General features: G+C 40.6%; 1 protein-coding gene across 1 annotated transcript in view; it reads right to left on the bottom strand.

Annotated features, from left to right (window-relative positions):
• Positions 1–12,511: 12,511 nt before the first annotated feature.
• Positions 12,512–27,272, bottom strand: part of abcb7 (ATP-binding cassette, sub-family B (MDR/TAP), member 7) — a 64,758-nt gene continuing 49,997 nt past the window's right edge. The window contains exon 16 of the mRNA XM_036569385.1: positions 12,512–14,419. Coding sequence (XP_036425278.1) covers positions 14,198–14,419 — 222 coding nt within the window. The 3' untranslated portion in view covers positions 12,512–14,197. The remainder of the gene's footprint in view (positions 14,420–27,272) is intronic.

Here is a 27,272-nt window from a genome sequence, read left to right as displayed (position 1 = left end):
CGCACTATATGTGTAGGATGAGCAGGCATCTACAAACTCTAACATCTGGTTAGTCTTTAATTTGTTACTACAATATTCTTCTTCTGAAATATTGACGATATGATGGACTTTCTAGCAAATGGTTTAGACAGAAATCTTCTTCGGGTGTCTGAGTAACTCTTTGTTGTTTACATTTCCTCAGCTCAAGTTTCAAGTTTCAGGTTCATTTGTCATTTACACAACATGTCAGGACATTCATGCATTGAACTGTTTGTGGTGAGGCTCAGCTAATCACTCTACAGAAAGTAAACAAAGTAAAAATACAAAAGAAAATACGAAAAGTAAAATATAATAAATATACATAAAATATACACCAAATATAGAGACAGGAGGGACCTATGTAAGAAAAACTCTCTGCTATGTACAAATATATTAAACAAGTGATAATCTGAGAATAAATATACATTTTAAAGTGACAGTGTTATTGTCTGTTGCATTGATATGATATAATAAATAATACTAACAAAGTGACCAATTGAAATGGAAATGGGGGAAGAACCCACAGCATCACAGCTTGTTCAGAACCCTGACAGCCTGTGGGTAGAAACTGTTCCTTAGCCGGGTTGTTCTAGCCTGGATGCTGCGGGATCTCCTGCCTGATATCAGTATGGTGGACAGGCCGTGTGCTGGGTGACGCTGCCTGACCGGATCTTTTGAGCTTTAATATCATATGTGGTGTTCCTCAAGGTTTCATTCTGGGTCCTGTCCTGTTTATGCTTTATATGCTACTGGTCAGAATATAGGTCATTTCTGTATTCTTTAAGATGTTTATGATGTAGTGACATCTACAAGACCTCCTGTGTTCATTACAGTCATATGAATTAACATCCCCAATAGGTACAGGCTTTTTATCTCTTTTTGTCAGGACTGATATAGTTGTGTTTGTTGTTGTTCCTATATTTACCCTTCTATTTTAAATGACCTCAACTAATTGCATTTCGGATTTCTTTTGGAAGAGCTTTGATGTTTCTTAACTTTTTACAAACCTCTCGTCTGATGTTTTCATGACTCCTGTGACATTTCCAAAGCCAAATCAAGAAAACGTAGTCAGAAAAGGAAAAAGGTCACATTTATTTGATAATTTGAATGTGGACCATCTTCCCGCACACCCAAGGTAAAGTCTCTCCTTTGGTTATCTGTTGGATTTGTAACCAAATATTTAATGCTACCTATGAAAAACGGACTCATTTTTAGACTGAAAGTAGAAATATCATTGCAGAATAAGCAATACAGTTTATTGGTTTTGATATAAGCAATTACTACAGTATTACAGTGATTAAGGCTAAAATGTTTAATCTGTATTACTTGAAAGGGAATTCCACTGATCTAAATTTCTGCCTTATTGACTCACTAAGATGTAAACCGTCATTCAGAGTGGTTTGATGTGAAGTCAGCATTGTTCACAGTGGCGGTGATAGGAACCAGACGTCTGAAACGTTTAATGTCTTTAAAAGCTCCCTTACAGAAAGTTATTACATAAAATGGTTACAAACACATCGTCAGATTTCTTTATGGTAGTTTTGAGATGAGGTTTTGGCCTAAAACGTTTTTTTTTTTTTATACATGGCAGAGTGGTACATGTAGACCATTATGAGGCAAAACAGTACTTGTAGAAAAGATAACTCAATTGCACTGCTACCAAAATACTTACTAAAAGTCAGAGGACGTGTAGGTTCATGGTTCATTTCAGACAGCAAATTAAATGACAGTATTTGTGTTGTAGATATTGTGACGTCTGGTTCCCATAACCACCACTGTAAAGAAATCTGAGCGTGTATCTCACCAATGATCAACTTCACATCAAACCTTTCTGAATTACTTTGTTGTAAACATATCCGTGACTGAATTGTGAAGACGTTTAGAAAAGTTGGTTACAGTAATCATCTATTTTTCACTATTTTACCATTATACTTTCTTTATATCACAACACTTTTATTGCAAACTGGCTTAGAGCGTGAAATACCAGTGCTTTGAGGATGCTACACAAGCACGAATACTAATTTGCTGCTATACAAGATTCCTGGTTTAATGTGCCTGTTAATTAGACTCGATATAGGATATAATTATGCGGAGGTTAGAATGTCAAAAAAAGACAAATTGACGTGGGTCAAAAATCACAACGATGCCGGTAATATGAGCTCTGCACACGTAATCAATTACACAAGATAGGGCTTTAAGAAAGTTATGGATCCGTGTCAGTTTAATTAGCACATACAAATGCGATCCTAACACTGGAGCGTCCACAGTAAGCCCAGATAAACTGTTCCTACTTCTACGAAGTGCAGAGACAGTTGGCGTGCCAGTTCTAGTGGGTTTGCTATTGACTTGCTGTGCTCAGTAACTCCAGGGCAGATGAAAAGAGCTTTATCTGCATGTGCATATTCATATCCGTTTGACCGGAAGCGCCGACACTGAACACACGGATTACACACACAAATTTACCCTCCTACACAAAGCGCTGGGAATAACTACATCTTCTCACAGGCTAGGATGCATATTCATTGTGCACATTCACACATGCGTGCACACGCAAACAATGCGCACAACGCCTTTGGGGCTCCATTGTATTATAATGAGGATACGCTGCTTGCCTGATGCTTAGCGTTAACCTTTGTCTGCGCTTGCGCTGCTTATTTCTAGTGTGATGAAAAAGACGTCTTAGGGCCGTCGTCAACAGGGCATTCAAAACTGCACGATCCTGCAAATTACAGGGTGTAAAAACTTCACCTGGCCAGTTAAAGACTTTTTTTGAGAGGGGAATTAATTGCACATTATCCTGGCCACATGCTGCCCAGCAATACGGCCTGCTTTTCTTTTAAGATCAACACCTTGTTTGCATCAATGCTAGCTCTCTCACCGGCCTGGCACACCCCAACCCTCCACTCACACACACTCTCGGCCTTATTAGAGTCTTTTGTGTGATTTCCTGCCTACGTTGAAGTGTTATCCCAGCAAACAGTGAAAGATGGTCCTCATTATGTTCTGAACTCCTGAAGCAACGCAGACGCGGATCGTGGCGGACGTGGACATCTGCGGCTGGTACAGTTCATTTAGCCTTCCATCACAAACCAGCTAAACTGGCAAACGTTGCCTCACATAAACGGCTTTATCTCCAGGCAGGGCTCACTGGCAAACAGGCCACAGTAATTACAAAAAAGGTCTCGCTCTTTCTCAGCGCGTACACAGCGCACGATAAGACGAGTCTCAAGGGATCTAAACACGAGAGCCGCAATCATCTAAGAAAATGGGACGAACAGGTGATGTCGGTGGAGTGATCCCTCCTCGCTCCTCTGGTTCAGTGAGAGAATTAAATAATTAAATAGAACAGAGCTCCCATATGGAGGTTCTATCTTCCATATGATTCACCACAGTGCTTCAAGATCAGGCCTTTAGGCAGCAGCGGTTGGCTATTTCACCCTCAGGCCAAGGCCGTTTGTAGAAAAAGCATAACATATAGCGTGAGATACACACACACACACACACACACACACACACACACACACACACACACTGAACAGCCACTTCATTTAGTACACCTACCTTGTATTTACACTTCTTGTCTCATTGTCCACTTTATCAGTTCCACTTACCATATAGGTGCACTTTGTAATTCAACTGTAGTCCATCTGTTTCCCTGCATACTTTGTTAGCCCCCTTTGCCCCTATTGTTCAATGTTCAGGATCCCCCTGAACAGTGGAGCTGATAAAATAACAAAGAGTGTAGATACAAGGAATTGTACTTAATGACGTGGCAGGTTTTATGCACTTTCATAGGAAAACCACAGAGCAGGTACTATTTGGGTGGTGGGTCATTCTCAGCATTGCAGTAACACTGACATGGTGGTGGTGTGTTAGTGTGTGTTGTGCTGGTACGAGTGGATCAGACACAGCAGTGCTGCTGGAGTATTTAAACACCTCAGTGTCGCTGCTGAACTGAGAATAGTCCACCAACCAAAATATCCAGCCAACAGCGTCCTGTGGGCAGCATCCTGTGGCCACTGATGAAGGACTAGAGGATGACCAACACAAACTGTGCAGCAGCAGATGAGCTATCGTCTCTGACTTTACATCTACAAGGTGGACTGACAAGGTAGGAGTGTCTAATAGAGTGGACAGTGAGTGGACACAGTGTTTAAAAACTCCAGCAGCACTGCTGTGTCTGTTTCACTCGCACCAGCACAACACACACTAACACACCACCACCACGTCAGTGTTACTGCAGTGCTGAGAATGATCCACCACACAAATAGTACCTGCTCTGTGAGGGTCCATGGGGTTCCTGACCACTGAAGAACAGGGTAAAAGGGGGCTAACAAAGTATCAGAGAAACAGATGGACTACAGTCTGTAACTGTAGAACTACAAAGTGCACCTATATAGTAAGTGGAGCTGATAAAATGGACAATGAGCGTAGAAACACGTGTTCGTTGAACATTAAGGCTCAAAATCAGTAGCAATATGCAAAAGTTTGAACACCCACAGTTTATTAAATTCCATAAAAATACATAATAGGCTTTGCTCACTCTGGGTGGGTAGAATAGCGCCCCCTCTCCACTCATCATTCAAGGTGATGTTAGACAATGCATGCATCTGTTAGCTGCTGTAACAGAATTGGCCGTTAGTGTTCTCCTCCAAGCGTGTTGAACTGTCAAATGATGTAGTGGCATCTGTGTAGTGGGTGAAATTAAATGTGAATAATTGGAGTAAAAATTGAGTAAAAACAAATTTTTCATTGGTGTAGAACCTTCATATTTTGCAAAGATATCTTAAAATTTAAAAAATGTATTTCTTTAAAGAACCATTCACTAAAAGTGGCTCTTCATGACAACCTTTTTGGCACGTTTATTTTCAGGAAAGTAGTTTGATTTTAGTAATATTAAATAATCAGTAAATTACTGCTTCACTATTCTTTGTCTTTTTTTTTTTACTATATTGGATGATTTGGTGAGCAGCTTCCTTTTGTTTTAGAATATCTTGAAGACAATTTCTTGAACCAAAGACACGTCACTGTGTTCACCAGGGGGAAACTATGCTCCCTCCAAAGGGATCTTCAGGCACATCTGGTCTGTGACAGAAAGGACTTGATGCCAGCATTCTGGGCTCAGTTGGTTGATACTGAGGTGGCGCTGGATAAACACTCCATGTGCTTTACATCTTCTCAAGCGTCCTTCACATCTTCCCAAGTTCAGAGGGCTGGGAGAGAAGGGGAAGAAAGAGAAGAGGGACGAGAGGTACAGTGTTATGGGTGTCTCTGTTGCCCTCCTGTTGGACCCAACATGCTTATCAAAGTCTAAACGCATCTTACTAAGAATAGCCTGTGATGCAGTAATTAGCATCCGCTGGTGTTCAGCTGTAGCAATTCTGATTAGATCTGATAAAATACAGTCAGTCGCTCCAGGAGGTTGTGGTTGCTGGGTGGTGCAGTGAACAGCCAACAAAGAGAGACTGGAATCTTTCAGGAATTGTGTCGGGATCTCTTACGTAGCAGGAATTTGCCAGCTCACTTTAAAGTCAACATGACCTGAAAATCAGAACACAATTTCCCGTATCATGGCGTATTTCCATCTCTGAGTTAGCTGAGCGTGTTGCTAGATGATAGACGAGGGTGGTGGGAGCAGCAGGTGAATTATGATATTATGGGCTATATTTGGCCCGAATGAAATGATTGGATATTGGATATTGGATAATGATTCTTTTATTGTCAGAGCATTTGATGTATTGATGGCTATTAGGATATAAACAGTATTTCAAGAAATATGACAAAAAATCTTTCAAAAAAAAAAAAAACATACTCCGCTTTTAACTTGTCCCAGCTGAAATGTGTTGCAGGCATCAACACAAGAATGAGCTTATATATACAAAAACACACACATACACTGCTTATCCTCCTGGGTCACAGGGGGTGCTGGAGCCTATCCCAGCACTCATTGGGCTGTCATATTTTTTTGGAATTGGGTTTCTATATAATTCTTTCAAAAGCTCCTTATAGTGATGCAGGTTTGTTGTGACAGTGGCCATTACTGCTTCACAGAGTGGACATACTCATCACATTTAAAGTGTTTTTAGAGGCTCGTAGTTGTGGACACTGCAGTTTTTGAGCTGTGCATGTGGGAGTTATAAAATTTGCTGTTTAGTCGTTCAGGCACTGCGCTTATGAGAAAATTTGTACATACATTATACATTATATAAATACATTTTGTCTTCAAAGCTCTTAGCTTGGAAACTTTTATTGTGATAGCAATAAAAAATTTGCAGTCTTTGATTCATATTTCGATTAATATTATTTTCCCCCCACACAGTGATGCACAGTCGTGAAATCAAAAGCTGAGCAAAAGTCACGACACTACGATCAAAGACTGGGAAAATTTACGGGAGGTTCGACATCAAAGCAGCTCTTGGACCAATCACGGTCACCTTTCTGGCGGAGGTGGCCCCCCATTGGTCCATTTTAGGGCACATTTTCACCACATTTTCATAGTACATGTCAAATTAACACACTAAAAGAGAGGCACAGCACTCAGCTACCCCGTCATGATGTTTGCAGCAAACAGATGAACACATATCATTACTTTTCGGTGAACAGGAAACATACTGTGTAAATATCGTCTCAGGATGTCTCAATAAATAACATATGGCAAAGGTCAGCATACAAACTAAATCTCTCAGGAGGGCCCTTTTTTTTGTTTTGATTGCTTCCACTGAGGTCCACTTATGATGTTCATGTGTGTTTCTATACCATAATCAGTCGTAAATCATTTTTACATAATCATTTTCCAAACTCTCTTTATCCCTTAGATCAGAAAAATGCTCAACACAAGTATGTCAACACAATGTCAACACTTTGCTGGCGCATTGCAGATGCACGGCCCTTCTGTCCAAACTCACGTGTTCTTACGTTACTATGGCAGTTAAAACACTCAGTACTCAAGGGGGCGATAGAGAACACATCAGAGCAGATCTGCTGTTATTCTAACAGCCTCAACAGCTAAACATGGACAGCAGAGGAAGGCGTTCTGGACAGCAGTCCAGGCTGAAACACCTCAGTCAGTGTGAACGGGCGAGGTCGGACTGTATGACATCACAAATACAGTGAATTCAAAATAGACTGTTTTTGCAGCCAATATATATTGACTGTATGGACTGGGGAGTGAACGGTACATTTTGAAACTTTAGCAATGTCTACAAACATCATTAAACTAATTTATAAAAAAGTGAGAAAAATCCTTTTTCAATAATATGAGCCTTTTAATTCTGTCTCAATGTACTATTTAAAATAAATTTACTTTGCTTTCAGCTCATGAGCAAGGCCGGAAATCTGAACACAGGACAAAGCTTTACCATTCAGTGAGACTGTGACTGCAAAACATGGCCAAAGCAAAGGTGAAGTAGCTAAAAAAGCAAAATGGAACATGCCCTTCAGAATACCTGACAGGGTTGATCAGATTCTGGCCTTTGGAGTGGCTCAGAGAGGAGTGGAGTCCATCAGCAGCCCAGCTGTAATTTGCATGAACGTGAACAGTTTTGTCAGGAGCAGTGGGCAGTGCTGCCAAATTTGTCTGCTGTGTCAGTGAACACCTGATAGCAATTTAAGCTGTTGCTCATTAAATTTAAGAAAATTATTCACATATAGTTCAATGCTATATCAAAGGTTAAAGCTGTACCATGTAAGATATGAGGATTTGGAGACCTCTCTGGTGGAAATGTGTAATTGCATGCAGTATGTCCAGAGATGTGTGTGATGTTGTGCTTTGGTGCCCCTCACTAAGCGGATGAATCTGATGACAAACAGAACTCAAACAGGACTCAGTAAAAACTGACTGACGTACTTTCCAAAGATGTTTCCATTTGTGACTGAATGAACTTTTAACTTTTTTTCTGAACTTTTAATGTAAGTTAATGTAAAGAGGTTTAATTTCAGGTGATTTAGGAGGATTTCTGTTGCTCCACTTCATCATGAAATTGTTACACAATGTAAAGGACAGTCGTGTTCAAATGATGTAGAAAAATAAAAACCAACAAAAATGGAGACACGTCTGTTTTTTTGTTTGTTTTGTTTTTTTCTGCCGATATGCTAGTCCTGTACAACTTCACATATTTCAAATCAAAACCTGGACACTGGGACACTGTAAATCAGGGGCGTCAAACTCAACCTCTAAAGAGGCCACATTAAAAAATCTCATCAAATCTGTGGGCCGGAGAAAAATCTGTTTTTATTTCATTTTTAATGAATGTGCTGTAACACCAACTGGACTTTGTTTATTCAAAATATGCAAAAACATCAACAGTAAAATACAGACACTTGTAGTAGACCTTGAAATATTACATGGACTCTTGAAATATTCAAAGTTTAAATGTCCCCAGGTGCTCAGTCTTTTAAACCTACCTATTTGCTTTGGCTAGACACCTGAGATCCTTTCAGTGCTTCAAGTTCATTAAGACTCAGTTTCTGAGCTGCTGAGCTGACGGTCAGTGTTTATATTGGTTGAACTGCAGCTGAAATGCAGACAGTGTGTTTGGTGATATGACTGGTCTGGAATTGTGTAGAATTGAGTTGTAACCACTGTCCCATATATTTTTGTGTTGGTGGGAGAGTCAGAGCGTACATCACGTTGCAGTGCATTCTGGGGGTCCATACAGCTGGAGGAGGTTCATACTGAGACCTTGTACAATTACATAATAAACTTTATGCTCATTTAAACCATTTACAGTTTACTGCATTGATCTGTAATGATTTACTAGTGAAATAAATCATTTTGAAATCAGACGAATCTTTTTGAATCACCCTGCATTTTCCACAGCAGGAGAAGAGACTCCGTGACATGCCAGTGTTTGTACATGGGTGAGCGAGCCGAGCTTTACCTTAATTGGGGCGTAAACCAACTCTAGGAGAGGCTCTCTCAGTGGAAGGCACTTGTAGGTCCTGAAGAGCCTCTGCTCTCTTTCAGAAACCACACAAAGCCAGCAGGCCCTGCTTCAAGAGGAGGAGATCCAAAGCACAGATTCATCCAGTTTTAGCAGCTCGGCCACTACGGTATATATGGACATAGTGTACGTGGGTCATCATGCTGTACGGACGTCATGTGCACCAAATCTAAACGCTTATGACTGTGCTGGAGCAACAGGAAGCAGAGGGAGGGCTTGGGCTCAACTAAGTGCATTACTGAGAACAGTTTGGGCAGAAACAAAGCAGCCTGTGTTATTCTGCTCGAACAATGGGAGCGGGAGGGGAGCTGCTCGGGCTTTTATGTGCCTGAGAGACTGACCACTGAAAAACCTGAAGACTCCATTTGTGAAAAAGCAAGTGCACGCATCAGTAAGAGTGACCCGACCAGAGAGTTCAGGCTGAGAGAGGGAGTGATGCGCACCCTTAGTGCCAGCTTCGAGATAAGCTGCATATTTGAGAGGAAAACAGAAAACAGAAAGCCTGTTATAATTGCTGTTTTACTCCAGTCAATAAAGACCACCACCATGTCAGCTACTTCAGTGTTATTCAGTGGGATTCTGATTACTGGATTGGAATAAATCTGGCTATTTAATTGGCCGTTTTAAGGATTTAGTTCAACCCAAAAGCTAAAATCTGATCAGGTTGCTGTTTAAAAACAGGCTCCTGCTGATTAAACTCAGAAAAAGTAGAAGACGACAAAATAATCCTTATATTTTCAGGCATATTGTGATTCTGGTTGATGTTATTCACTTGTGTATACATGCAGCATACAGACCAATCGTTTAACCTGTAATTAAGAGTTAATTAAACGGCAAGAGGAGGTTTCTTCAGCCTTTTGCTTGAAGATCTTTCAATGACGGCAAAGACGGTGGTTCAACTCCGCTGAATAGACCCTGCATGGAGTAAAACCACAACGGTAATTGCGGCATCTTTGCTCCGCAAACATATGGATTCCTAAACACTCAATTAGATTAAGTGAAGAACATCTGGTGTTATATTATTATCCCGCCTCACACCTACGCACAAGCCTGAGGCTTCGGAATTAGACTTCCAATCACATTCATACATCAATCATAAACTATAGTGACACATTTATCATCGCAAATCTATTAGCACAAACACGCTTGGTCATGATTTACATATTTATTTAGTTTATTTTCTTATTCCCTTTATTTGCCAAACAAGCCAGTCCCCTTTATAACCATAAACATAACCGAGGGGCTTCCTTCTTATGTTAGGCCAAATATTGAGTCACGTCCTTCCACTGGCTGACCGCTATACATTCAGAGAGTCAATTAAACCAAGCAACATATTTAAGATAATGCAGTGTGTAGTCCAGATATCGGTTTAAAAAGGATTTGATGGCTTCATGAATCTGTTTTTGATTAAATAAGGTACACAAATGCAGTCTGAGTCTTAATTTCCATTTAAAATCCTCATTTTGTTTGGGTTACAGTGTCCTCCACATATTTTGGCACCTCTAAGAAACGAGCTGTAAACACCATTTTGTATCTTATTCTTTTGATCTTTCATTTCAAAATAATAACAAACATATAACCTTATTTAATGAAAAACTATCATAAAATTAATATTTTTTTCAAATCTTTGTGTTGGCACCTCTAGAAATTCTTCTTAGTGAAGAAGTGAAATCTAACTGAAGTGTTTTTCCATTCATATGGAAATGGAGGCTGGATCGAGATCGAGCAGCCGAAAAATCTCCAAGCACCACAGCTGGGGAATTACACACATTCGTCAGGTCTTGGGTCAGAAAGTCTCCCTCTCCAACTACAACTCTCCACTGTTGAGGACCGACAAACTCAAATGCTTACAGTTACTGAGACTTTGAGAATTTACTACAATAAGAGCTGCAAGATTTGGGCAAAATATCCAGTTGTGACTTTTGTGACCGCGATTTAAATTGTGAATATTTTCTACAAGTTAAGCTCCAGGTCTGTTTTTGGGTAAGAAGACCAGAATATCCATATTTTGTAGCTGGAGGATTGAACGCAGCACAGCAGACGGCCAGTTAGCTGCAGTTGAGGGTGCCTGGTTACTTCTGACTGGCAAGTCATCTACAGGCAGTTTACCAGATCTGTCTCATTAGGTTAAACTCCCCCCACTTAAAACATAAATTGTTGTTAATGTAAGCTAAAATAAAATTTCGGCTCGTTATTTGAAAATCACACTCTTTCAAACTGCGATTTTGATATAAAAACGATTCATCTTCTAGCCCTGATTTCCAAAGACCAAAATAGAGCTTTTTGGCAAAAGTAGCTTTGGCATAAACACAAACACAGCCCTGCAGAAAAGTACCCGATCCCCACAGTGAAGTACGGTGGTGGATCTGTGATACTGTGGCGCTGCTTTTCTTCCAAAGTTCCAGGACAATTTATTCAGATCCATGGCATCACAGACTCCATCAAGTACCAGCAGATTTTAAATCAAAACCTGACTGGGGGTTTAAACCAGGTTGTTGTTGGATCTTCTAGATCAGGGTCAGCAACATGTGGCTCATGCGGCTCTTTTACTGCCCTGTTGTGGCTCCACAGCAGAATCAGGTTTGTAGGTAAAAATAAATGGTCTTAAACTCTGGAGTTAATGTAGAACTGCTAATTCACCCTTTAACCCCGAAGATCAGCACAGACTGCTGGTCACCATAGCAACGCAGACAAGTCTCACCTAGCTAGTAGCTAACAAAACGGCAAAGAGAAAGATTTAAGATGAACATCGATAATTTGGAGATTAATGGATTTATTAACATTTATAATCACTCCAGCTTCGCGTTCGGATTTTCCCGTTCCACCTTAAATGGTGCCACAGTTACATTCTGGCACCTCAGATGCCATTTAAGGTGGAACGAGAAAATTCAAACAAGAAGCTGGTGAACCAGAAGCGACTTCAGCCTCGTAAAAAGTATAAAGTTGAGAGACATTTTACATGAAACTGTTATACTTTTGTTGAAAAGTTTCCTGCTGGAGATGCAAGAAAAGCGGCTATAGCTGAGCTAAAGCTTAAAGCAGAGCAGAGTAAGTCTGTGTTTTTTAGTCTATACTAGGACATCAGCACATTAATCAGCATATTAAGAGATAGTTTCAGCCAAGATGATAAAACATTACTTTAATAAAATGGACATAAGATGTTGTGGCTCCCAAAGTGGACAGATTTTTGTTAAAAGGACAACATTGCTCTTCTTAACATTTGGGTTATGACCCCTGTTCTAGTAGGACAGTGATCCAAAGCAGACCTCAAAATCAACACAACACTGACAGAATCAAGGTTTTGCCCTGACCATCCCAGCCCTAAACTAAACTCCAACAGATAAAACCCACACCAGCATTCATAGAAGGCACTGTAAATTGCCTTCACAGCCCTAAAGTAAAGAAATGAGGAAAATAAGGCCCTGGAAAAATAACCACCACTCAGGAAGCTCAGGATGACCAAATGAAGGACAACGCCAATTCTGACACCAATGCGAAAATGTGAAAAATCATTATGTGCATGGCAAATAAAATAGCCGCTCAAACAAGAATCCATTTAAGATGTTTTATTTTCTTCTTTCTGTCAACAATCAGCTTCTGTTCACATTTCATTTCTGATACAAATAATCTGCTAAAGAGCTGATCTCACAAATAACATAATGTAGCACCAGATATTAGTGTAAGGTGCTGTTATCCAAAAGACTAAGTATATAAAGTGTTCCTGTTACATCCAGTTAATACATTTCACTTACAAAAAGCTGTCTGACATGTTCGCTCCTGTACAATATGATTCTTCACTCTTGTACAAACCTGTCATGTTATTTTAATATGTACACACCCATGATAAAAACAGCTACCTACAGTTCTTAATCGCATGGAAAATATATAATAATTTAAAACAAGATTAAATACCTTGATAATGTGTCAACACAGTGGTTCCAAAACTTGCTCCTGGAGAAGGTACTGCGTAGTTTGGTGTTTTCCTGTCTAATTAATATGCTAATCAGGCCTTCATAAGCTGAACTGGGTTTGTAAGGGCAGAGAGAAGACTAAACTATGCAGGGTGGGTGCAGGACCAGGCTTTGGAGACACTGTGCTCACTGAAAGGCATGTCAGTGAATGTGGCCTGTGGAAGTGCATATTGCCACAAGCCAGTTTTTAAAGAATTATCCCAGTGTTTTTCAAGCTAATCTCCATCTGCCAGCTTTTTTTTAACCTGAAAATATGAACATACATCATCTAGAAGATGAAGAATATTTAAATCCTTCATTTCGTGTTTGGTTTCAGCGTCGATCTAAAAGTGTTTTGCTGCGTCTCGCGGCGACGCTGCTCGCTTATTTCTGGTACCGCCGTCTGATCTTGCGCATGTGTGAAATCCGAAAGAAATCAGTGTAAGAGTTTACATGCACTGAGAAATCTAATTACTGAGCTAAAATCCAGCCCCTTTATCAGATTTCTTAATCGGATTTCTAGATCAGAGTATGGTGTTTACATGACCATTTGAATAATCGAATAACTGCAGAAATCCGATTATGATCGGATTATTGAGTGCATGTAAACACACTCAATGCTGTTTTGTTTGCAATTTATACCTCATGTGTAAGTTGATGTGCTTTGGTGATAAACTAATTCACGGCAGTAGTAGCTTGGAGTAGTTTTCCCAAGAAAGCCATCAATGGGATCTGCCATTTAAAACCTGTATTTGAATGATGGGCTGCAACTGGGAAGGAGCAACATACAGCTGGGCTTCAGGGTGGAACAAAGGGTCAAACAGGGAACATGCATTCACTCCTGTAATTTTTTTTTTTAAGAATTTTGTGATGTTAACACTGAAAAATGTTGACTTTTGCACTTCTATTGTAGAAGAGTTTTGAGCCAATGGTTTGTGTGTTTGGTTACTGAATACAGGAAAGTGCATGAACCAGCGTCTGTGCTGGTCAACAATATCCTACAGACACAGCAGACTGAAGCATTTAGGCTGAAAAACACTGGAGTATTCCACTGATAGAGAAAAGAGCTGCTGAATCAACCAACATTACTGGCCAAAGTCAGGATGACCAGTGGACTCAGGCCTACGTTTGGTCATGTTTTCAGGGTGAAGTCAGTCTTGGGGCGGCACAAGGAGCCTTAGTGTGCCCATCATCCTCCAGCTCTGTACAGCCTTAGGACGGAATGAGAAAGCCGCAAAGTCTGACTCCCCAGAAAGCCACATATGTGCATGTGTTCAGGCCGGATGCTCAGCAGGAGCAGTTGCCGCAGCCCTTCACGCTGTTCAGGATCTCCTCCTGCAGCTTCCTGCGCTCCTCCTCCTTCTGCGAGATGCGTTCGGCCTGGGCCGTGGGCTTGCTGTTGCTGTTGCTGTTCAGGACCTTGCTGTTCTGTGTGTGCCACAGGTCGGCGTACAGACTGCCCGGCAAGCTCAGGAGTGTGTGGTGGTCACCCCGCTCTGCTACCTTCCCCTATGGAGATAAACATGAGAAAAGCTTGATGAGCAACAAAAAGGCAGAGAAATATGGTGAAGGGAGAGGCAAGAGAGAATGAGAGGAAAGGAACGGACAGCAGAAAGAAAAAGGGAGAGGGGAGGAATGAGAAAAAGAGGGAGAGAGTTTAGATAAGCGAGAAAGGCGGATAGAAATATGGAGTAGGAACAGAGAGGCAGTGGACGAGACAGAAACAGGAAAAGGGATTAGATGTGACAGAGATAGAGAGAGATGGGAAGGACAAGATGAAAAGAGAGAGGCAGAAGGAGGGAGAGGGGACAGAGAAGAGAAAAAAGGGATACAAGGAAAGAGAAGAAATGAAACCTAGAAAGAGGAAGAAGGAGAGGGGACAGTGAAGAGAAAGTTAGGGGATAAGGAGGGAGAGGCAATGGAAAAGACAGAAAGAGGGATAGAGGTAGCGAAAGAGATAAAGGAGAGAGAGAGAGGAGGGAGAGGTGATGAAGGAGGAGAGAAAAACAGGGAGGAAGAAAAAGAGGAAGGGGTATAGAAGAGAGAGAGGGAGAGCAAATTAAAGGGGATGGAGAAGAGGGAAAGACAGTTTGGATGAATAAAAATGGAATAAAGGAGGGAGATGGGATGGAGAAGAAAGAGGGAGTGGGAAAGAAAAAGGGGATCGAGGAGAGAAAAGGAGGGAGAGACGATGAAGACAAAACAGAAAGAAAGAGTAAGAGAGGATAGAGAAAAGAGACAAAGAGGGGATGGAGAAGAGAGAAAGATGGAGAAGAGACGTAGAAGTGAGAAAGAGAAATGGTTGGAAATGAGAGAAAGACAGGGAAAGATGAAAGGGGATGGAAAAAAGAAAGAGAAATAGGGAGAGGGGATGGAAAAGAAAGAGAACGAGGTAGAGAGGAAGAACAAGAAGGGAAAAAGGGAGAGAATGAGTGAAAGGAGAAGGACAAGAGAGAAAAGAGAAGAAGGTAAAGGGGATGAATAAGTGGGAAAGGGGGAGGGAGAGGGGGGGCATGAGAGGCAGAGAGGAGAGGAAAGGTGGGGGTGATTATGAGAGAGAGTGGGTTAAGAGGGTGCATGAGGGAGAGTAGGAAGAGAGAGAGAGAGGGGGGGAGAGAGAGAGGGAGAGAGAGACATTAACTCACAATTAAACTCGCGGAGAGCAGGCAAGGTTAATGACAATTTACGGTGTCTATTTTTTGCCGTGGCTGTCGTGACAGAGCCGCTCGAGCACGGGAGCATCTTACGCTTCTGCAATCTAGAGCTTTCCACGTCTTACACTGCTCTGTGCAGTAATCGATAAACAAAAGCTACGCTCGCTCGCTCTCACACACACACACAATCTGGCAGTTCATGCGGGCTTTGCCTTGGGAGTGCTTTAAGAGACTACACGAGGGTATTATGGCGCCATTCAACTGTGCGTCATCAATAGAAACGCATAGTCTTAAATGCGCGTAACAGGCCGGCGGTGCAGCTGGATGCAATTCTGAATCAAATGGGAGCACCAAGCTGATCAGCAACGAGATGAGGGGCAACGGCAGATGAGCCAAAGGAGGAGCAGGAGGGAGGGAGGGAGTGTGTATGTGTGAGAGAGAGAGAGAGAAAGAGAGAAAGAAAGAGAGAGAGAGAGAGAGAGAGAGCGCTGAGACAGACCAAGAGACCGAGAGAACACACAGCGGCCCTGAACAGGCACACAGGCTGTGTGTGGGCGCGCTCGCAGCACTGGGTCTTAAAAGACTGCCAGCAACAAAGCAAAAGTATGAAATTAGCTTGCACAATGACAGCCGAATATGTCTCCGGGCTGTTTTCTAGTTATTGCCACAATTACTACACTGCTCCTCGCTGAGAAAGGCGGGCTAAAGCACCCCGCATATTTTTAGCAGCCACTGCATTTTGCAGCAACATGATGCGATTGTGACCCACTTCGAGACACTAGGAGGAAAAGGTCTGGAAAAAGGGAATCCCACCCAAGTTTTATTCCCTCGATCCCCATCAGGCTGGTTTAATATAGAGCATCGCCTTATATTGAGTTCGATCAGATATTTGCAGAAAACACAGCCACTGTGCACTCTCATACACACCAATTACTTTAACGGGAAATACTACCAACTTAAATTTTCTTCACAATGCAATCGTTAAAGGGTAATTCCATTAATTTTTTTTTAAACTTTCTATATGATTCAATCACTACGATGTAAACAAAGTTATTCAGACTGGTTTGATGTGAAATGGTTCACTGTGGATAAACTTATAGCTCAGATTTCTTTACAGTGGTGGTGAACCAGCCGTCACGATAAGAGGGATAGAAAGAGCAAAAGGAGATGGAGAGGAGATGAAGAAACAGAGAAAGAGGGAATAGAAAAGAGACCAAAAGGAAGGGGGAGGAGAAGGGAAAGACAGAAAGAGAAGAAGAGTGGATAGAAAAGAGGGAGAAGGGACAGAGAGGAGAGAAAAAGAGAAGTCAATATCAAAGTTTATTTATATAGAGCTTTTTATAACAGGTGTTGTCACAAAGCAGCTTTACAGAAAAATCCCGGTCTGAGCCCCCATGAGCGTCGCCAATGGCGACAGTGGCCAGGAAAAACTCTCTAAGAGTAAGAGGAAGAAACACTGAGAGGAACCAAGACTCAAAAGGGGAACCCATCCTCCTCTGGACCACACCGGATAGCAAACGGCATTAATATAAAATAACAGAATACAAAACGGGGAAAAACAGGTGGAGCAATGGTTAATAAGATAGTGTGAGTTTATGCAGCAGCAGCAGCAGAGAAGAGATAGAGATGAGAGAAAGAGGATAAATAAGGAAAAAAGTGGATAAAGAATAAGGGCATTAAATACTTTGGGTGTTTGATTCTTATCAGCACCACTGTGAACTCTTACACATAAATTTGAGCCCAACAGTTTAACAAGCTGAAAGAAATGCTTAATTTGACTAGTCAACTAACCAAAACTATCAATATCATCTACAATATCAATAATAAGAACATAAATAGAAAATAACAATAATGCTAATCGTTGGTACACATGGATATCCAGTTCAAAGAAGAATGTACTTATTTTTCATGCACACTGTACAAATACTGAAACTATTTTAAAGTTCCATTTAAAGACCTTTTACACTGTGCTTTTGATTTACACGACTGACACAACCCAAAAAATAACAAATACAAAACAAAGTTAGTGCAGAAGCATCTCACACTGCAATAACATAGCATTTAATTATGTTATTTTAGGAAAATTGTCACATTACAAAATCACATCATTCTGCCATTTTGAAAAACATAGATATTTATTTTTTCCCAATTTTTTTTCTTTTCAGTCATCGTAATTAACACTGTAAAGTTTGGTCAGTAGGGGGAGCACTAACTGCTCAACCTCAAATTCTGTGTACGAGCACAGCCATTGGCAAGCGAGCTGCTGAATGCTGTTGTTTAACTGGCTCCCAACCGAAACATCTGCATGAATAATGCCGTTTTCATGTAAATGATATGTAAATGAGGTGCTGGTGGGCTCGCGCTTCATTTCACGCACCGAAGCTGATTTATTTGCACTCAATTCTCATTTCATGACACAGTAGTTCATGTCATTAAAGACAAATCTGCGCCATTTTTGATGTAACTGTGATGAATAAGTGTCTTACATAACACATATCATACTGCACGTTAGGCTACGTTCACATTACAAGCCTCGCTGCTCAAATCAGATTTTTTGCTCAGATCCGATCTGTCTGACACGATGGTTCACACTCGTTTAGGTAGGTGATTCAAATCTGTCATTAACGTGACGAACTGGCGTCAAGAAATGACCCTCATGAGCTCATCCTACTCAGTAACATCACGTGAATGAATCACGTTCATCATCAGCACAAACTAACGAGCAGAACGAGCTTCGCTGAGAAGATAATTAACTCTGATCAGCTCTCAGCTTCATTATTAGAGCGAGACGAAGGGGAAAAAGGTGAGATGAGCTGCTTTTCCACCTTCTCTTCGGCGCTGCTGCCACAGTAACGCTGAATGATGGCGCAGTGGAAAAAAAGCACATGAATTCCGATCTGAGCGTCACATTAAGGTCGCATGGCCACGAATCAGATACGTATCCGATCTAGGACCACATATGAAACATATATATGGTTATATATAACACATATGGTTCACATTACCAGGTTGAAGTGGCACAAATCCGATTTTTCTGCCCTAATGTGACTCAGATCCGATGTTTTCAAATGAGTCACATTAGGGCAAAAAAATCAGATTTGTGCCACTTCAACCTGGTAATGTGAACGTAGTCTTACTGCTTAGACTTAGACTTAGACAGACTTTATTGTCATTCAAATTTACACCGTACAGTGCACATTAGAACGAAATTACGTTGCATAGGCTCAGAGTAGATCAGGGAGAATTACAAGTAATACAGTGTAGTGCAAAGTGCAATGTAGTGCAGAGTGTGGCGCATATGCAAACATATTTATGTCAACAGATAAATAAATTCTAAATAAGCATATATACAAGAGGGTGTATTGCACTGTAGCTCCCAGGTATGGAGTAATTACAAAAAGAATTGAAGCAGCAGTTATTTAGAGTTCAGCAGTCTTATTGCATGTGGGAAGAAGCTGTTTTTGAACCTGGCTGTTCTGCTTCGAAGACTTCGGAACCTCTTTCCAGAGGCTAGCAGCGAGAACAGTCCATGGTGGGGATGGGAGGGGTCTCTGTTTATGTTCTGAGCTCCGGTCAGACAGCGACTTGTTGCAATGTCCTGTATGGGAGGAAGCTGCTAAGCAGCTGCCGAACTATTCTGCAGTTCCACGCTGCAGAAATGTAAGCCATTTATATTTCTGAAAACGTGTCTCACTGCTGTTGGCTGTTTACCTCCCTTCTACGACAGCGCTATAAAGGGGCTGCATTGGGGTCAAATACCCTTAACAAAAGATCAAAACTAACCACCTGCAATGCCCAACTTTCAAATCGGATGAGACATCACAGCCTGGAACTATTCACAGGACAAGCATGAACTTCGCCCTGTGCAAGCATGACCAGCTGTTCATCTCACCACTGCCACCAGCAGCACCTGCACTAGTGCCCAACAGAGCTGCTGGCGTCACAGAACGGAAAACGCAAGCCAGTTCAATTCATTAATTTAATGAGCGCCGCCGCCCACTGCTTCTTCCTCCTTCTCCTGACACTGCTGAACACCTCTGTTACAAATATATCCATGAACGTTTGTGTGTAACAGGGTTGGAAGCAATGTGTGATAATAATATAATTACTAGTGTAATGAAGAACAGTTTAGAACTAAGGACTATAAAACAGATCCTGTCCTAAAACGTTATTGGCTGAGCCACATCTGAAGCTGTTGTAAAATACTCGATAAACACCGCACACCTATGAATGTCGGACAGCATCTGAATTCTGTACTGATCAGCTAGCGAACAGGAAAAATACAGCTAACCGGCTAAAGAACTCCTCAATTAATATCACAGGGTTTGAATTAAAGTATGAACTACATGTTTCACTGTAAAACCGCAACAATCAATTAAATGTCTTATAAACTGTCTTTTACTAGCCATACAATAGAAGACTTTAAAAGGACTATGAAAACACTTTTAAAAGTCTAAAGTCGGACACCCTCTCACATCTAAAGACAACCACAGACTTTTTAGTCACAGACTATTATTCTGCCACTATCCCTATTTGCAAGACTGCAACTAAATTTGAGATTATTTCCCAACATTTTGGAAATTTACAAGCAGAGAAACCCTTTTCCTTCTTCACTCTATAGTGGTACAGATGAAAGGACACGTTAGTTCGGCGTGTAAAGATCTGGGGCTCAGCCCAGTTCACTGTAGAACCGTATGTTCTGGCAGATCACCTAGCATTTTATTAAATAACCTGTAAAATGTGCAGTTACTTTTGAGAGAGAGAGAGAGAGAGAGAGAGAGAGAGAGAGAGAGAGAGAGAGAGAGAGAGAGAGACGAACAGCGATGAACGATGGAAAAGCTAAGTTTAGCTTGGAAAATAGAACTGAAAAGTCTGCAACTCTTAAGCCACTGAAAAGTGGGCAGCTTAGCTTTGGTTTGGTTGTTTTGTGTTTGTTTTGTGTTAAAGTTGAATGGCTGCTGCAACACTGAACCCTGCCTCCAGCGTCCTCCCTGAGCCCTGGGTAGCGCAAGTCATGCTTCAATCATATTTTATGCTGTGGAACATTTTATCAAATAATAAGCCACTTGAGGCTGCGCATTATAGTGATTTTTATCACTTCGCTTTGTGTCGTGCCTAATAGCACACTTACCTGTGACAAAATCACAGTAACACACAGCCTCCCATGGCTTATTGCTTTATATTGTGTTCCGAAAGCTATTTACACAACTAGTTCATTGAAGTTCACCCCAGAGTCTGGGCTCTTGTGACGTTGTGACATCTTTTTCACTTGGTTTGGTTGGTTTCACACTGTAATGGCTAAGGTGCAGAAAATTACACATGTGGTTGTTTGTTTATTGATCGAAAACTTTGCAGGGACACACATGCTCTGTTGCCGTAACAGAAATAGAGAAAACAGAGATGTTTAAAGTCTATATGTATCACAATCAAAGCAATTACAACAAACCTTCCTTAATCTGCTTCTTTATGATTGGTTTGAGTTAAGCAGTCAGGTCGCTGATGCTTGGCCAAAAATATGTTCCATGACTACATGTGTCAAAATCAAACACGTCTCTGCGCTTATTTTATTGCTCATCTGCCGTAGTTAAAAGCAGCTCATGCTGCAACAACAATATGAGTGTCTGTCAAGAGTCAGATGTTAAAACAGGCGGATTATGTGGACAGTGCTAATGTGTGGCTAGAAGAGAAAAGCATGCCCTGATGTTGAATTTCTTTGTTTGGTGCAGACCATTATAAAACTGCGCTCCCATCAGCTGTGAACTGAACCAGGGTTCACTTTGCATGCCTGAGGTGTTTACACATGGCCAAATAGACCGAACTAAAGAAACTAGACCTTTTTCCAAGTCATCAGAAGTTTGTTTTGGCCCATTCATCATGAAAATTACGAGTTTTTCTTCTGACAGCAGCGATATACTGTTGCACTGTAGTTGTGGTTTCCTCAGCGTTCACACTGACGTATTTGACAGTCAAGTCAAGTCAAGGTTTATTTATATGGCGCTTTTTATAACAGGTGTTGTCACAAAGCAGATTTACAGAAAAATCCCGGTCCGAGCCCCCATGAGCGTCGCCAATGGCAACAGTGGCAAGGAAAAACTCCCTAAGAGCAAGAAACTTTGGGGGGAACCAAGACTCAAAAGGGGAACCCATCCTCCTCTGGTTGACACCGGATAGCAAACAGTGTTAGTTTAAAGTATTATAGTACAAAATGGGGAAAAACAGGCGGAGCAATGGTTGGATGGTTGGTTAGATAGTTTGAGTTTATGCAGCAGCAGCAGCAGCAGGAGGGTCAGTTCATGCAGGTGAGGTTTGCACAGCTTTGTACAGCGTGAAGCTAAATGGTGGTCAAAACGGTCCAGAAGGCTGAAACGGTCCAGAAGGCTGGCAAGCAGTGGACAGTGAACCCAAAGATATAAACAAAATTCATATATGTAAAATAAATCCTAACTATTTGGGCTGATTTCATGTATGTCTTGTGATACTCTAAAGCAATAAGCGACATATGGAGTACTGCTTTCATAAAATGGAGAAAACTTATATAACTGATATGAACAGCCATATGTGCATATTGATTATTTAATAATAACTCAGAATGTGCCTCAGTCACGTTTTAAAACTAATTCTATTCTTTCTGTAATTATCAATTCAGAGCTCATAAAGAGATGATAACATCCACGTGTCAAAACAGCATCAGGAATTCATAAGCTGCACGCATCAAAGAAGACCTGGAGACAGCAGATACAGCTCATTTTGTTTAAGGTCTGTATTGTATTCATACTTCAAAGCCACAGCAGGTCTCGGTCCACTGATTTGATGCACCAGGGTTTGCGCAGCAACGTTCTTACTTGTTCTAACAATAGTATTAACAGTAGAATTGCACCACAGTTCATTTTAACCGAACCAAACCTATGAACACGTCATAAGAGGACAATATTAATAAGATGTGATGAAATATATACATTCTGTTCTATGCAAATGTTGAACCTTGAAAATTACATTTTAACGATTTTCTAAGTAAAAATAAGATCATCTACAAAGAACTTCAATATTTCCAGTTCTGCAAATTTTAGTGCACCATTTCTATTCATTTGCAAACTTAAGTTTGACATAATAGAAAAGATGCAACCAAAATGGGTCATAACTTTCGCACAGGCCACATTCTGTTTATTTTTCCCTCCAATATGTTAAATTCAGCAGATAAACTGTGATGTCAGCTTGCTGCACAACCGTACAACGAAAATGTCAAAGTCTACAAGCAATCTGCCTAAGCATCTAATCATGCTAACATGAACCTCATTTCTAAAATTGCTCATGTGTAAAGAACTTGCTTAATTAATTAACTTAATTACACTTAGAAAGATTTAATTTGGGGCAGCTATTTTGGTACTACTATCTTTTTTCCCTTGTACTTTAGTACAGGTTAGTATGTATTTTAAGTACTTAAGTACTTTAGAAGGAAAGTAATAAGTATAGAGATTACTTTTCCCCAGAAGTAAAATCCCATTTCAGTTTCAGAGAGGCAATTAATATTTTGTAATTACCCAAATACTAACATGTAAGCAATAATTACAATACTTTAAATTACTTTTTTCAACAAGCATTGAGCCGAAATGTTTATTCATAGTGCTGTTGTTAGGACAAAACCTCGCATCTCCATTTTTGAGATTTTTAGTTTTTGACATATTTTGAAAATGCCTGTTGCTCTTTACATTGTATGCTAATTTCATGATGAATGGACTAAAAGAAATGTCCCAAATTTACTTGGGAAAAAAAATCTGGTTCCATTGACTTGCATTAAAAGTAAAGTAGGTCTTTTCCATTTTGGAGACACAAGGTTTTCTTCCAACAATAGCTGTTAATAAGCAAAAGAAGAAGAAATACATGCATTGTGTTGACCGGTAGGCTGTTCCGCATTAGCAACCACTAAAGCTTAATCATGGAACAGTCAGAAGCTGAACAGAAGAGCTCAGAAGATCTATAGACTGTATTTAGATCAGGCAGATAAATAATGCAACTTTTTTCTGCATGATTATATCATTACAATGCAAAAACAGTTATTCACAGTGGTTCGATGTGAAATGCTTCATATTAGAGAAACTTACCAAGTTAGAATTGTTCACAGTGGTGGTAACAGGAACCATTTAATGCCTCTAAACGTTACCTCAAAGAATGCTATTACATGAAACTGGTTAAACATGTTGCCTGACGACAGAGACACCTTTTTTTACAATAGTTTTCAGATAAAACTTTGGCCTAAAACCTACTTAAAGAACAAAAAACAACAAAAAGGAAATTTATTTGAAGTGTTAAGGAAAAATAGTCCCTAAAGAAAACATCTCGAATACTAAATAAAATTGCTTTATTTGGGTCGCAGACACTGCAAGCCCTGGTATGTTTCTTTCTAATGCACCATTTCACATTAAACTACTCTGAATGACTTTGTCTTAATGACTGAACTATGCAGTATAAAAATGGAATTCCTCATTAGAGGCTTTGCATTTTTCACCTAAACTGAAAGTTTATGAACTTTAGAAAACTGTGTATAATGGCTGTATTATCTACAAATATCTAGTTGAGATTGACATTTGCCGATACTCAATATTAAATAAGTCGGACTGAATAAAAACATCATTTCCAGACTTTTGCCTCAGAGTATCTTGAAATTACAAGGTCTCAACAGCTTTGCCTTAGACATCCTGAAACCAAACCTGATGAACACAACCTATTTTGTCGGACGCTCAGTTCAAATCTTTTCACTAATGAAAGGGGTTAACGGGTCAGCGCTGACAAAGAAGCTCTTCCTTGTACCACTGGCGTTTCGAGGCCAGTTTTAGAGCAAAGAGCCAGTGTGTTCCACAAGGTCCTCTTTTTAACATGGAGGCCCAGCCTCACATCACCAGCGCAATGTTCAAGGCTACCTCACCAGTGACAGCAGTGCTGAAGCACTGTACTTGTCTGAGTGAGTAAAAAGGCCATGGGGCAGATATGTACAATGGAAATGCTTTCTCTACAATCATCCTTGTAACTACCAAGAGGCATGATCGAATAAGAAAGTTGGCTCTTATTGCTGGGAATCATAACCGGGTTCCCAGTGAAGGGATGCAACCTTCTTGGTCCAACAGAGTACAATTTGTCATATTCTCACTGAGTGGAAAGTAGAGCTGCACAACACAGTCAAAATATTCTACTGTGATTGTGATCTGTCAGTCCAGTATACTATAAACCAAGGGTGTCCAATCTTATCTGCCAAGGCCGGTGTCGGCAAGTCGTCGTTCCAAATGAGCAGGAGCTCACCTGATTCCACTTGTTTAATCAACTGCTCAGGCTTTAAACAACTAATCATGTGCAGTCCTGCTTTGTTGGAATGAAACCCTGCAGCCACACCGGCCCATTCCGGACAAGATTGGACACCCCTGCTATAAACGTACTGATGAATCGTTCAAGTGACACAATTAAAAAATGATCTACATTATTTTGTACGTGAATTGTTTGTTGAGTCATGTGAACGCTCACAAACAGCCAAAACCTTCTATAACTGATCACATCACACAATAAAACTTGCAAAACATATCACTGTTCTCAGAACAAAATCTTGCATCTCCAAAATGATAACTTTACGGGAGAAGGAAAAAGCACACTTCACTTTTAATGCAAGTCAATGGAACCAGACTTTTTACCAAGTCATTTTGGTCCATTCATCATGAAATGTAAAGGCCAACAGGTATTTTCAAATTATGTCAAAAACTAAAAAACAACAAAAATTGAGATAAGAGGTTTTGTCCTGACAGAAGTGATAAATGGATATGCCTCATAATTATTAAGTTCAGGCGTTTAAGCCACACTTATTGCTAACAGATTCTCCACAGACAAACACTGGCAGTAGAAAGGTTTGTACTGAGCAACTCAGTGTGGCACTGTCATAAGATGTTCTGCCCTTCTAGATCTACCCCGATTAATTGTAAGTACCATTATTACCGCCTATACTGTGTTGAATCACTCAGCTCCAAACCGCCTCTGGAATCAACAACAGCACAAGAACTGTGCGTTGAGAGCTTTATGACACAGGTTTCCATGGCCAAGCAGATGCACACAAGCCAAAGATGAATTTGTGCAATGCCAAGCGTCGGCTGGAGTGGTGTAAACCGCGATGCCACTAGACTCTAGAGCAATGATTCATGCCTCACTATCTGGCAGTCTGATGAACAAATCTGAGTTTGGCGAATGTGTGAAGAATGTTACCTGCCAACAGTAAAGTTTGGTAGAGGAGGGATAATGGTCTGAGGCTGTTTTTCAGGGTTTGGGCCTCTTAGTTCCAGGGAAGGGTAAGGTTAATGCTACAGCACACAAAGACATTTTAGATAATTACATCGCTGTTGTTGGAAGAAAACCTCTTTTCTGCATTTTTGTTGTTTTTCAGTTTTTGACATAATTTGAAAATGCCTGTTGTCCTTTACATTCTGTGCAAATTTCATGAGGAATGGACCAAAAGAAACAGTCCAAAATAGCTTGGGAAAAAGTCTGGTTCCATTGACTTACATTAAAAGTAAAGTAGTTTTTTTCCTTTTCCTGTAAAGTTACCATGTTGGAGATACAAGGTTTTCTTCCGACAACAGCGACATGCGCCCAGCTTTGACGCAACAGTTTGGAGAAGGCCCATTCCTGTTCTAGCACGACTGTTCCCCTGTGCAAGCAAGGTCCACAAAGACACGGTTCGATGAGTTTGGTGTGGAGGAACTTCAGTGGCCTGCACAGAGCCCCACAGATACAGTCCAAAATCTTGTGGAAAGCCTTCTCAGAATAGTGGAAATGGTTAGAGCTGCAAATGTAGAGGTACAAGGTGCAGGGCAACTCCATAATAATGTCCACGGTTTTGGAACGGGAGCTCACACAAGTGTGATGGTAAGATGTCCACATACTTTTGGCCATGCGTTGTACGCTATAGGCCAGGGGAGTCCAAAGTCCGGCCCCAGGGCCAAAGATTTTAAGTGGCCCCTGGCTTTTGTTTTAGAGTGTGTTATAAGTGGCCTGCCAGTCAATATGTTGCAGTTTTTTCTTTCACCTGAAGGTGGCACTTAGTTTAGTCAGGTCTACAGCCATAGAGCACAAACTTGACATTGAGAACTGGAGATTTTGGCAAGATGAAAATTTGAACACTTTTTCATTAAGAGCCTCAGCAAATGCATTTGTCTTTTCAAAAGACTGTATTGAATTCAATGTCAGTAGACTTGAATAAAAGCATGGACGTTACAATAAATATTCAGGAAAGAGCAGAGGGCAGAGAAACTACTACAAGCTCCCCGAGTCTCACAGCCCCAACTTCTTATCAGCAAATTCAGTAGTTCAGTAAATATTAACCCTTTAAGGTTGAAAAAAACATGGCAATTTATGCATTTTAGTCTCATTTAATAAAGTGATTTCTGAAAGCTGACACTGCATTTATTTGATATGTAAAGAACATGAAAATGTATTGCTTTTTTTTGGTTCGTCTTCAAAATTATATTTTTTGATCAAGCAAAGGCTTGAATAGAAATATATTTAATAGATTAGCCGCATTTTATTGTTGCTCTGAATAAACAAATCAATCATTTCTGAGTGAGCAATACAACTATAAAGGAAGCCTTGTGCATCTTTCATACCGTGATAGGAAACACAGTAGATCACAGAAAGCTCTGATTCTAAGCACTGATGCATTTTGCTTTGAACAGTGTGAA

The sequence above is a fragment of the Colossoma macropomum genome, unplaced genomic scaffold, assembly GCF_904425465.1.
Source record: "Colossoma macropomum unplaced genomic scaffold, Colossoma_macropomum, whole genome shotgun sequence".
In the NCBI taxonomy this organism is placed as follows: Eukaryota; Metazoa; Chordata; class Actinopteri; order Characiformes; family Serrasalmidae; genus Colossoma; species Colossoma macropomum.
Note: the sequence above shows the minus strand (reverse complement) of the source record. Positions and strands in the feature narration are given on the sequence as shown.